The sequence below is a fragment of the Phalangium opilio genome, unplaced genomic scaffold, assembly GCF_054372755.1.
Source record: "Phalangium opilio isolate 3A_F unplaced genomic scaffold, DU_Popi_V2 ptg000105l_1, whole genome shotgun sequence".
NCBI lineage: Eukaryota > Metazoa > Arthropoda > Arachnida > Opiliones > Phalangiidae > Phalangium > Phalangium opilio.
The window spans coordinates 8,234,664-8,247,163 of record NW_028324207.1 but is presented as its reverse complement, the minus strand read 5'-3'; the positions used below and the strand labels follow the sequence as shown (position 1 = coordinate 8,247,163).

Below are 12,500 nucleotides of genomic sequence, written 5' to 3'. Positions count from 1 at the left end.
ACAAATTAAGCTACGTCAAACCTTTGGACTAATGTAGAGCTCGGCATTATCTATCCATAATCCACGTTGTTTTATTTTTATCCATACTAGAAAACTATTCACAGAACTTGCATGTTAAATTGTATTATATCCACAACTTTGTTTACTAATTTGTGGCTAATGGATAGAAAAATTCCGTGATCTAGACCAATCCCCTATACGTATGTACATAGTTTCGAAAATACTCTAAAGATTGTGTTTCTGAGATCCCATTCGGAATGCGATGTAGCCTCGATTAAAACAAGTTAGTTAAGAGTGCTGGAATTAATGGGCGATTTTTAGAGGCCTATTTTTTGATTTTGAAGAAATGTCTTTAAAACAAATAGTTATTACTGTAAGTTATTGCCGTTTACCTTAAGGAATCTGTTTCTAGGTTTTAAAAGGAAATTGAAAATGTCAAAGTGTTATCTCTGGCTTGTGATTAAAGACGCCAAGAAGAAATGAAGTTTTCTGGATTGGAAAGTTTCCGCCCGACTTAATCGAAATTAAAGACTACTACACGAAAAATAAGGAGCTTTTAAGGGACAATGAATTGAACAGTATCTGACCAAGTCCTGACTGACTGATATTTAACGCCCAGCCCAAATAACTGCAAACCGATTTCAAGAAAGAGCAAGAGCTCGTGGAGACCAAGGCTTACCGTTCATGTTGAAAATACACCAATAGCAACCTATAAATTTACTTAGAGAGAAGGTATAAATTCGACACATTTCCAGCTTTATCTCCAGTCCAAACGTATAGTAGGTCCGGAGTTAATCCCCGCCTCTAAATTACAACCACCATCTCATTGGTTCTAGAAAACTCACGTAATGACGAAAATTACTTTTCCGACTGAGGAGAGTGTAGCGAAATAGCTCGGCTTCCTTTTACGTCCCCCCTTGTATTTTGAAAGGGGGACTGGGACTATGGCAAGCGAATACTTAGGCATCTTTTACCTTCTCTCTAATAAACTAGATATCACTTCTTGCTTAAACTTTACTGTCTTTGTAAAAAAGTTCATTTTTATCAAATAAATAACGATTATGCCGAACTTCTTCGACATTATACATTGACTTAGGGGTTCAATTTGCCCCATCTTTTAATATGACGCCCGAAAAATAATAAAAAAAGTGCAAACGAGCAACGCCGGGTGCCTTTGCAGCTAGTTTTGCATATATTAAGGAAAGTGAAAAGGTTTGATTTTTATGTTTGTTCGTTAAGCACAGTCACAATTCGATCATTTTTAAATTTGACCAAACTGCATGGTTCACGAAGGTGAATCGTTACATTCTCGTTTCGTAACGTTTTGGGTTGAAGTTTAACCCCTAAATAAGTGTAGTCGTAAAATGGGTTCGTTTAAAAAAACCCACATAATGCAGATATAGGCTGAAAGAGTGTTTCCTATGCAGTGTCTACATAGTCACGATGCACTTCCCGCCTCCAAATTCCTTAAAAACCCGGGCAACGCCGGCTACCTTAGCATATAAGGAAACTTCTAACAAAATCAAATTAGATGTACTGATTTTTACAACTTCGTTATCCTGTTCGGCTGGATGATAAAATTTGTTTTTTTAGAGTAGTACATCTTTGTTGCTTAAATTCGGTTATGTCTATATTAATAAAACTTCCACCGTGAAGGACAATTTGTTTTTGGGTTGTTGTTTAAGGTTTTAAATTTAAAAACACTGACTCTTTTTCAGTAAGCCAGAAAAAAAAATAAAAAAATAGAAAGAATTAGTACTTACCTCGAATTTCTTCTCTAACTGAAAGGAAGGATCTCCCTATTCTGTTTTTGTTCTGACGTGAAACCCTTTTTTCTTGATAAGCCCATACTGTAAGCCCCTATGGTTTTTATTTATTAGTTTATGGTACGGAGCGCAGGAAACTGTGTTATTGGCTACATCAGCACTGTTCCCCAAATTTTTCGCAGTAGCCACTAATCTTTGACCCTATAGCAAATATGTCACACACGTTCTTAATTTTCATGTGATTTTTACCGATTTTTAAGAGAACTAGGTTCACTTTAAACAATTTCTACACTTGACTTAGCCAGGGATAGATTTAATTTTAGAAGTAGTTAGTATTTACTTCAGTACGACTCTTTGCCCAGTATTGAGCCCCTTCCTCCAACGCCTAACGAAAAGTTTAAATTATCTTATTGGCTCACTTAAACTACGTTTTGATGACGTTGCTGACGGGGAAGGCGAAAAATACGTAATTGCTTTTTACCTCTGTCGCTATGACCCGCCTCTTCCTTCATACCCCCCCCGTCCCGTGGAAGGGGGTCCGGGACTTTGACGCGCGCCCAGATTACTCTCTTCTCCATTCTTACTTCTAAAATTAAATCTATCCCTGACTTATCCCTATATGAATAAAATATGTTGGTATAAATATGATTTTATAGCCTGTGCTAAACAAGGTCATTAGACAAAGTTCACAGATTTTTGACTCAAATTTTTATGTTGATCTAAAAAATTCACGAGTTAAGAGTTTAGGAAACACTGATCGGAATTAAGCTCCGACTTTTTCCGAGTCCAATTCATTGTCCCTTTGAAGACTTAAGTTAAATTGTTGGGGAGGTCTGAGAAACAACGTGCCCCCATGCGAGACTTAACTGTTAAGCACCGGGCAATAACTCTATCGTTAACGGTGCGGAAGAACAAACGTCGGATTCGAAACAGGGTTACATTCAGGGTCGAAGGACAGGGAGAGACAGGACCTGGGTGACCAAGGCCAGTCACTAGTCACCTAGCTTCTATCGTGGTTTTAGGAAAGACATTTAATGACTCCCTGTAGCGAGTTTAGCTCTAAAGAAGGAAGTCATCGTTCCATCGTTAGGGGAAACAGCTTGGCAATATAGCTACTAAGGTCCTAGGGAATTCAATACCTTGTATCTCACCTTTTACGGTGGCTCTTTCTTTGTATTAATTGCTTTTAATTCAATTAATTCCCTTTGGGGTCTCGGGAATCCCCAATCTTGCATTTTCTCCTCGCGAAACTCTTTTAGACTCTCAATCCATTTATGAGCCAGTGTTTGATGCATTTTCAAAGAAAAGTTGCTTAGTATCGTTAAAAGTAGATTGGTTCGGTGAAAAGTTTCATTCGAGTAATTCGATCGAATACCGAAACGAATAATTCAAGTCGGTATTCGATAAGCCCATTTTTCTGAACGAATCGAATATAGAATACCGAATTGAATTATTGTGCTTAGAGGAGCTGACTATATATGGAGTAAAGGCTTTCATGCCGCCGTAGCTTTCTCTACGGTATCAACTGATATTGAACATAACTATAGGTCGTTAACATCTTAATTGATCACTTTTGGAAAGTTAAGTATCACTTTGAAAGCTAAATACCGTAAGTAAAAATTAGTGTTAAATATTTACCAATATTATTGTTAAATATCCTCGAATATTGGGCTTAAATAAAATCTTTTGATATAAAATCGGCAAAGCTTAATTATTTGGTAAGGAAAATAAATTTTGATATTCGACTGCCGGTTAGAAGCCCAAAAGGTTAAATTTAACCCTTAGTTAAATGTTTATAGTTATTGAGTCCACGTAGTGGTCGGCATTTGGATAAGATAATATCTGTTTGTTTTATCTTTATCCATAATTTGAAATTATCCACGGGAAGTCTATGATTAATGCAATGTAATCACGAATAATTATCTGATTATTATCCATGGATAACTGATTAACCAAACTTCTGTGGATTATCTTGTCCAAACGCTGACCACTAAGTCCACGACAGAATTGTGCTATGTTCAGGAATTTGTTTTATATAAAAGTTACGGTACATGGACTACATTAGATTAAGAAACGGTGGTATAGAATATTAACTAAGTTAGGCCTTTTCACACGATACAACTTTTTGACTCAAAAAGATGGATCAGAAAGTTGATACAATTCATCCAACTCATCCATCAAAAAGTGGACGTACTTTCTTCTTTTCACACGATCAAACTTTTACCGCCAACTTTTAAAATCAGCTTTTTCGCCAGCCAATAAAATTTCAGCAACGCTTACGTCACCAATAAAAAAAATTCAAAACATACGCGCGCTTTTGAGTTTTTTCTTAATACGGTTTTCAGTTACAAAAGGCCTAGATTAAAATTAGAATTTAGCATTAAGTTCAATTTAAAATAATGGAATTGAGAAGAAAGGCTGCGAGCGCTTTAATAATAATGGAAATTTTAATATCTGACGATGAAAGAAAAACTGAAATTGAACGGCCGAAGAAGAGAAAGTTTTGGGTTAAGCCTTGGTTGAAACGTCGCAAAACACAAGGGGTTTCAGAAAATTTAATTAGAGTTAAAATTAGAGGATAAAAATAGTTATCGCCGTTATTTGAGGATGGACGAAGATGCGTTCGTATCCTTACTAAACTTCGTAAGAGTCCATATTCAAAAACAAGACACTGTTATGAGAGACTCAATTAGTCCTGAAGAAAGACTAAACTTGACACTAAGATTTTTGGCCTCAGGTAGGTAATGCTTTAAAGATTGTTATGAACTTCAATAGCCATACGTATGATAATTTTTTCACAGGGGAGAGCTTCACTTCCCTTCATTTCCAATTTAGACTGGGTATTAGTACTGTTCATGGTATTGTGTATCAAACATGCAGGGCTATTTTTCAATCTCTCCAACAAGAGTATGCGCTTCAAATATACAACCAGAGTAGGATTATATTTGATAATTTCTTGATAGGTACGTCAAAACCCCAAGGAGTCCCGCTGAGTGGTTAACGGTTGCCAAGGGATTTGAGGAAAAATGGCAGCATCCGCGCTGCATAGGTGCTATAGATGGAAAGCACGTAACAATTTACCCGCCTCCAAACTCAGGCTCCTTCTATTACAATTACAAAGGGGACTTTAGTTTAGTTTTATTGGCTCTAGTTGATGCTAACCTTAAGGTGATTTCATCACAACAATTTGAATTATCAGATAAAATAACTAGTGATATGTTTAGGCTATTTTTATCGATGTTGGAACTAATGGCAGAGCCCATGACACAGCTGTGTTTACGAAATCTAAACTTGGTAAGATGCTTGAAAATAACGAGTTGAATTTACCAAAAGCCAAGGCATTACCAGGTATCTGCTTTAGTTTAGCCATTATAATTAAATTAAATTGTCAATTGAAACAATTATTCCAAATTTTCCTTAAAATAGGCCAAACCAAAACAACCAACTATGTGATTGTAGGGGATGAAGGATTTCCTATGAAGCCTTACCTAATTCGTCCATATGCATTAAGAGAAATTTCTTATGAAAATTCTATACATAATAAACGGTACTATTACGCAATTCATTTTGTTGCGCTTATCTTTTCTCCATAATAATAACTAGGCCTGTGCGAGTACCCGGTACCTGACCCGAACACTTAATTTCTCAATACCCGAAACTATTCGAATATTTAAATTTTCCCGCTCATTACCCGTGACAAGGCTTAGGACAATCAGATATTGGTTTGGCACTCAGGCGAAGGGGTAAGGTAAGGTGTGTCTAGAACCACCATTGAGGACGCTAGACGCCTGGCTTTCTTTCTTCTTCCAACTGGAACTGAAGAAAGCCACCAGTTTACAGAAGAACAAAGTGATACAGCCAGACAGAAATTCAAGGAAGAATTTTTGCTACCCGAAAACAGAGCTGTGCTAATTAATTAGTTAGTTAATTGAATTTCTAATTAATTAGCAACATTTACTAATTGAAAATGGTAATTGAATTTTAATTACCTTAGTGCTAATTGAGAAGTAATTCTAATTAATTAGTATGAATCGGAAAGGTAATTATCTAATTAAAATTTAATTAGATTTAGGATTAACTAATTAGCCAATTGGATTTTCAATTAATCTTTTAATTTAGTAAAAACTAAAAATCGAGGAATTAACTCTCGATTGATTTGAATATGAAAACTGCCTTATTATATCGATGAGGAAACCTTAGTGCTACTCTAAATATTTCAGCTCCTCAAAACATGAGAGAATACTAGTACTAGTAGAAAATTTCGTAAATCCTAACTGTCCCATTTCGAAATTTCGACTGTTTTTCCTACTCGAATTTATAGCAGTGCCCATGGATTTACTACTCAGAGTCCATTATAGGAACTGTGGCAAGAAAATGAAGAAATTGGACAAATTTTAACATGACAGAAGGCTCGAGGCTTGTCTCATTTTTAGTGCATAATTCACGGCTTCCGTAACCGTTTTTCAATGGCATTAAAACATTAAACTTTGCATTACCAAAGTACTAAATCCATGGGCACTTTTAAACTTTTATGTTTACTTATGGTTTCTTTTTTTCCTTAATTAGACAAGTAATTAATTAGAAATTAGTAATTCTAATTAATTAGTTTGATAAATAAATGGCTAATTTCTAATTCAATTTAATTAGTTTCTATGTCTAATTGCTAATTGGCTAATTAATTAGTTCATAAATATTTACCTAATTGCTAATTCTAATTCAATTAGTAGTCAGCTAATTAGCACAGCTCTGCCCGAAAACCACCCACCTGAATAATGGTAGTTTTGTTAGGCCTAATTATTCGAGTACCCGTTAGAAATTCGGGTACCCAACCCGATACCCGATTGAAAGTTTTTCAACTACCCGTACCCGACCCGAAATACAAAAATCACTACCCGCACAGGCCTAATAATAACAACCCACTTAACACTTATTCAATATAATTTTTAGGCACTCTCGAGCGAGAAGGGTGTCCGAAAACTTTTTTGGCAGTTTGAGCAACCGATTTCGAATTTTTATGAAACCAATACAAGCTTTGCCAGATAATGCTGTGACAATAGTACTTGCAGCAAAAACGGATTTATGGGATAAGAACATCGGAGTTAGCGAATTCACTCCCCATCCTCGCATACTTTATTGAGAAACTTCGTCTGCTTATATTTTGACTCCACCCACAAATTCTGTATATAGCTACTTCTAGAGATCGAATTTGTGGGTGGAGTCAAAATATAAGCAGACGAAGTTTCTCAATAAAGTATGCGAGGATGGTACTAGAGGCTAAAGCTATGATCCGACGTTCTTATCCCATAAATCCGTTTTTGCTTGCAGCTTGTTTACTGCATAATTTCTTAGGAGTGGCAAGTTACGCATCAGATACAACATACGAAATATGTTCAACCAAAAACCTCCAGCAATTTACCAAGTTTGGAACTAATAGCGCAAGAGAAGCGCAAGAAACCTGGGAAAACTTAAAAAATTATTTCCTAACGGAAGGGGCTTTGGAAGGTCAAGAGAACTTTGCAACGTTCTAAAACATCAGTTTTATTTGTTGTTAAAAAAACATTTAATTTCATTAAAAGTAATTTAATATTTACAACACTCGAGTTACATATCCTTGTAGGATTCTTGGTGCACATATTGGAAAACAGTTTCCATAACTTTTATTTTTAGGTAGTCCTTCCTTTTAGGCGAAAGTGGTGCAATCATGTGGGCCAAATGCAATCCGAACAATTCATCTGCATTTCTAATAGTTTCATTTTGTTCGATAGGAGTTTTGAGCAAATTGATGCAGCTTTCCATAAGTTCATTCTTTTTTTGTGTAGTGGGTGATTCAGATTTCTTGGAACTAGCATGTCCTAATTTTTTTTTCTTTCGTGGTGGTGAGTTGATAGGCACAACACTCTCTTCATCTGTTTCTTCTATAATTTCTTCTTTAAAATTATCAATGTTTGGTTCATCGTAAATGCTGAATTCCTAGTTTATTTAATTAAGTCATGAAATAATTCGACTCATTTTGTAATGAATATACATACTTTGCCCTCTACTTCAAAATCCAGAGTTGATGTGGAAGGTGCAGGCTCCAAACTCGAGCTTAAAAACTTCATGGCAGAATAAAACTCCCATTTTGGAGTATATACTTGCCCTGTTCCCATTCCACTAGATTTAGAATTAGCCTTGGAGTGTTCCTTGTTGTAGTAGGTTCTTAATTTCTACCATTTGTCTTTTGCTTCATAAACTATCAAGTAAATTTTAAGTCTGTACAGTTAATATAGTGTAACGTTATGAAATGGACTTTCTAGATGCCAACAAACTGACTTCTCAATGAACATAACCTTGGCCTAACCTAATCTGAAACCTAACCTTGGTCTAGCCTTAACGTAGCCTGACCTAACGTAAACTATCACACCATAAATACAATGAGGGCAGTCAGGTTGCTATCTTATCAAAATGAACCTCAGCAATAATAGTCATAATACTCTACCTGAACATCCCCCAATGATTTCCGCAACTTCCCTAAACTTTAGTTCTCTTTTTTCTCTGTCTTTATACAACTCATTTTTGGTATTGTATAAAAAATCATGGTTTTGAAGAAATTCAATCAATGTACCAACATCTTTAGATGTCCAATGGTATAAGGTCTAATGAAATTTATTTATTAGCATTTAACTCTTTAAACCATTGTTATGCAAACGAATTACCTACCTTTTTGGATTTGGTACTCATTTCGACTTGACTTGTTGATTAATTACCGATTTTTTACTAGGATAAATGCCGTAACAATCTTTGCACTCTCTACCTTCCTTTCTTGCCAGTGTGTTGGAATTTGAAAAGCCGACGACGCGTAATAGCGAAATGCAATTTTTCAACGCCACCTATTAGCTAGCGGGAAATTCAAACTAGGCCTAATACGTGTATTGGTAAAATCCGCGACAGAAACGCAATTTGATTGGTTTAAACTTTTCGTATCAAAAAGTTGAGTCAGCAAAAACTGGACAATGATCAATTTTTTAATTTGGTGAGTCAACTTGTCCAACTTTTGTTCACACGTACCAACTAGTTTACTCAACTCAAGTTGACTAGATGAGTCAAAAAGTTGTATCGTGTGAAAAGGCCTTAACTTCGTTAAATTTGCAAAGGGTGCATTAGTAATTGGAAACTGCATGTGAAGAGATTCTAGCCAATGTAGACACTAAACACTCAAGTCTTTTGGCTCACACAAATCAAGAAGTTATATCAGTATCTCAGAGAGAAGATATAAATTCGCCAGATTTCCAGCTTTATCTCCAGTCCTAACGTAGGTCCGCAGTCAATCCCCGTCTCTAAATTACAACCAGCATCTCATTGGTTCTTGAAAACTCACGTCAGCGCGACGACGCGAGTGAGGAAAATTTCCGACTGACGAGAGCGAAATAGCCCGGCGCCTCCTTTTACGTGCCCCCTTGTATTTTGAAAGGGGGACTAGGACTATGGCGCGCGAATACAAAGGCATCTTATATCTTCTCTCTGAGATACTGATATAACTTCTTGCACAAATGAAGTATCTTCACGATGTGGTGTTTTTATCCAAACTAACGTTTTTATAACTTTCAAACACAATAAAATTATGCATAATTAGAGGTTAATAATAAGATTGTTTGCTAAGGGTTCGCGAATCCAACATTGAATAGTTGAGCGCAACCTCTTTTAATGAACCTTTCCCTTGTGTTACTGAAATCTATCCTGCAGTTTGGTCACGTTTGAAAGTGAAGGAATTGGACTGTGCACGAATAATAAATGAACCAATCATTTTCTTATTTACATATACACAACAAAGAAGTCTTTGTTTGTAAAGGTTCTGAATGAATCGTCAATGCTCAGTCTAACATTATTTACCCAGAAGGCTGAAACTACCGTTGCAGGAACGTTTCTACTGTAGATACGCATTTGGAAAGGTTTATCTGCAATACTCGGCATAATTCTTAGCGCTATTTCGAAATAAGTAGGAAGAAATGGATCTATTTGGAAGAACTACTAATGGATCAAATGGCTATAGTGACACTTGATGGGGAGAGGCCTTTCCCATGTAAGAACGTAAATATCACCCATAGTAGCCTAGTTTTATTTTATTTTATTTTGGTTGTGAATAAGCACTAGGTGTGACCATGCCAGGACATGCCTTTAACAAAAAAAAACCCGTCCACTACATGTAACAAGCAACTACTATTGTCCCTGTCGAAACAATTTCGCGCTAGCGGAACTACGTCATTTTAGAGACATAATAAAATGTCACGTGAGAGGCGGAAGACACGAAATAGAGAATGCGGTTTATGTAAACAGGGAGAAATGATGTAAATAACACGGTACTCATTCTTAACCATTTAACCTAAATAACGACCAAATTCCTGTAATTTGAAGAAGTATAAATCGGTGATAACGTTTTACGCCATTCGACTTCAAAAGTTCTAATATTATGCTTCATTTGTTCACCCACAGATGGCGCTAGCAAAACTACTTCAATTTGTCCACAATTTTTTTCTCACTCAAATTTCCAACCCCTACGCCTATCTTTCCACCCCCTTGTTGTTACAACTGTGTATGTCTCGGTTTGTACGTGCAAACGTACGGCTGTTAAGTCCTGGATTGATCACTTTTGCGTTCATGGTACGACTTAGAAAAGTGCAAACAAAACCTGATGGTCAAGTCTAGACCAGCTGGTAAATAAACAGTACGCAAGCCTATCTCGTGGGGTCATTTATGATTCAATAAAGTTAATCCATACGCAAGATAGTAAAATAAACATAAAAGGGTTGGGATTAATGTCGGATCTTGCCTCTTGGTTTTAAGTTACTATAGTTTCTTCTTGGCCCTAATGGAGTTCACAGAACACGTATTTCTTCATGTTTCGCTTTTGGACTTCACACTTTTTCAGAACGATTCTTAAAGGGAATGAGAAGCTTCGTTTGGAAAACCTCTGATTTATATAACAAAAGATAGAATTAATTTCTGTGAATTCAAAAATATCAAGCCGATTTCTGGTTTTTTGGCAATATGCAATTAAAAATTCTTCATATGAAATTATTTGAAGTCTACTTTTTATGACAAGCTAAATCGTTTCCCTGTTGGCCGACGTCACAGATATATTTTTCACGTGAGATGGTGCAACTCTCTCCGCTATCAGACCCAGAGTTTAGACTGGCGAGAAGCTCTAGACGCGGCGTATAGGATTCCCGCGCTATTTCCCCCTGACGTCTTAGTGATGTCATCAAACGGGCGAACAAGCTCGACAAGTCAAAATTATTGATACATCGAAACTGAGTTTTCGTGATTTTTCCATTTATTTTAAAAATAGAAACTTTGGTTCAATTATATTAAAAACTTGATATTTTGAAAGTAGAGACTTGAAAGTGTAATATAATACCACTTTCGTGGTAAAATATGATATGAAATTGTAAATTCGCATTCCCTTTAATTTTACGACTTGACTCGGTGGTCATTTTAGCATTAAAATATGAAAATATATTTCATCGACCGTCACAGAAAGCGACTTCTGTTTACTACTGTATTGCGGGCATTGTTTCTCTGACTTAACAAAAATTCCGTTTAGGGAAAAATAAAATATTTAATTATGTATAGTTCGCGTGATCAAAATCATGAAGCCGCTTTGTTTCAACGTTTTCCATGTATTATTTATGACACTCGGCAGCGGGTTGCAGACATGGACGTTACTAATTAAACGGGACTAAAATGAACAAATGGAATGGGGACGTTAGTATATATACATAAACTGCAACCTAAAGGGTAGCCCTCATAAAAGCAGTTCCTTTGTGAGCGGATCCCGTAATAGTGGTCCTCATCACCGCGGTTCCCGAAACAGCAGTTTCCCGAAAACGCAGTTACCCGTTACGGCAGCGGTTCTCGTAAACGCAGCTTACCGTTACAGCAGTTTCCAAAAGAGCAGTACAACCGAGAAGTGAAAAACGATAGTCGTTTATGATGGTGTAGGTTTGGTTATTCGAACTTAATTAAGTCTGGTTAAACTAGGTTACTGGTAGTCTTAGGTGAAGTTACGTTTCGTTGGGTGTGGCTGGCTTAGGTTTGGTTATTTGAACCCCAGTAATAATAGGGTCAGTTTAGGTATTGTTATTCCAACCTGAATATCATTAGGGCAGGTAAGGTTAGGTTAGGTTAGCTCAATAGCAAAATAAATTTCTATTTTCCCTTTTGTTAATAGGTAAGGTAAACTGTAGGGTTAAGAATTGTTCAAAACTCAAGCTGAAAACTGGTGTTTCCCAAAACAGCAGCCGCTATTTCCAAAACAGCAGATTTGAACAACGCCGCTGTTTTTATGGAATCGCGGTTGCTATTTCGGAATCTTCTCATACAAGGTCCAGTTTAGATATAGAATCCTTGTCCACGCGTAAGGTTATGTTGGTTTCTAGAAAATGTTATTAATATTTCCTCCTTTAAAATGTATGAGTATTGATTCAGAAATGTACTTTGACTGCTACATAGATTAAGGCTTGAATTCTGCTCCGACGGGTCAGTTCTGAATCTTGATTATGTTGAACGCGTGTATAAACGTAACTTTGCTAGTAGCGATACTTAACGTAAGTACATAACTATTTTGTTATAGTTGAGAGGTAGAAATAGCATTTCGTGATCCTGAAATTAGTCATAACTAAGGCTAATAGAAATAACAGAAAACTAGGCACTAAGGTGCTTCAAAAGCTTTTGCTCAGTACGATGTTTATTTTCTAG

At 36.3% G+C, this 12,500-nt stretch overlaps 1 protein-coding gene and 1 long non-coding RNA gene across 2 annotated transcripts; one reads left to right on the top strand and one right to left on the bottom strand.

Moving 5' to 3' along the window:
- Positions 1-235: 235 nt before the first annotated feature.
- LOC149629128 (uncharacterized) lies at positions 236-9,285 on the top strand. The gene is made up of 3 exons (XR_016374478.1): positions 236-373; positions 442-783; positions 9,062-9,285. It is a non-coding gene; the product is annotated as an uncharacterized LOC149629128 (long non-coding RNA).
- Positions 7,291-8,096, bottom strand: LOC149629129 (uncharacterized). The gene is made up of 2 exons (XM_089851756.1): positions 7,796-8,096; positions 7,291-7,736 (listed from the first exon to the last, which is right to left on the bottom strand). The coding sequence occupies exons 1-2, from the start codon at positions 7,913-7,915 to the stop codon at positions 7,368-7,370; spliced, it is 489 nt and encodes a 162-aa protein (XP_089707882.1). The 5' UTR covers positions 7,916-8,096; the 3' UTR covers positions 7,291-7,367.
- Positions 9,286-12,500: the final 3,215 nt, after the last annotated feature.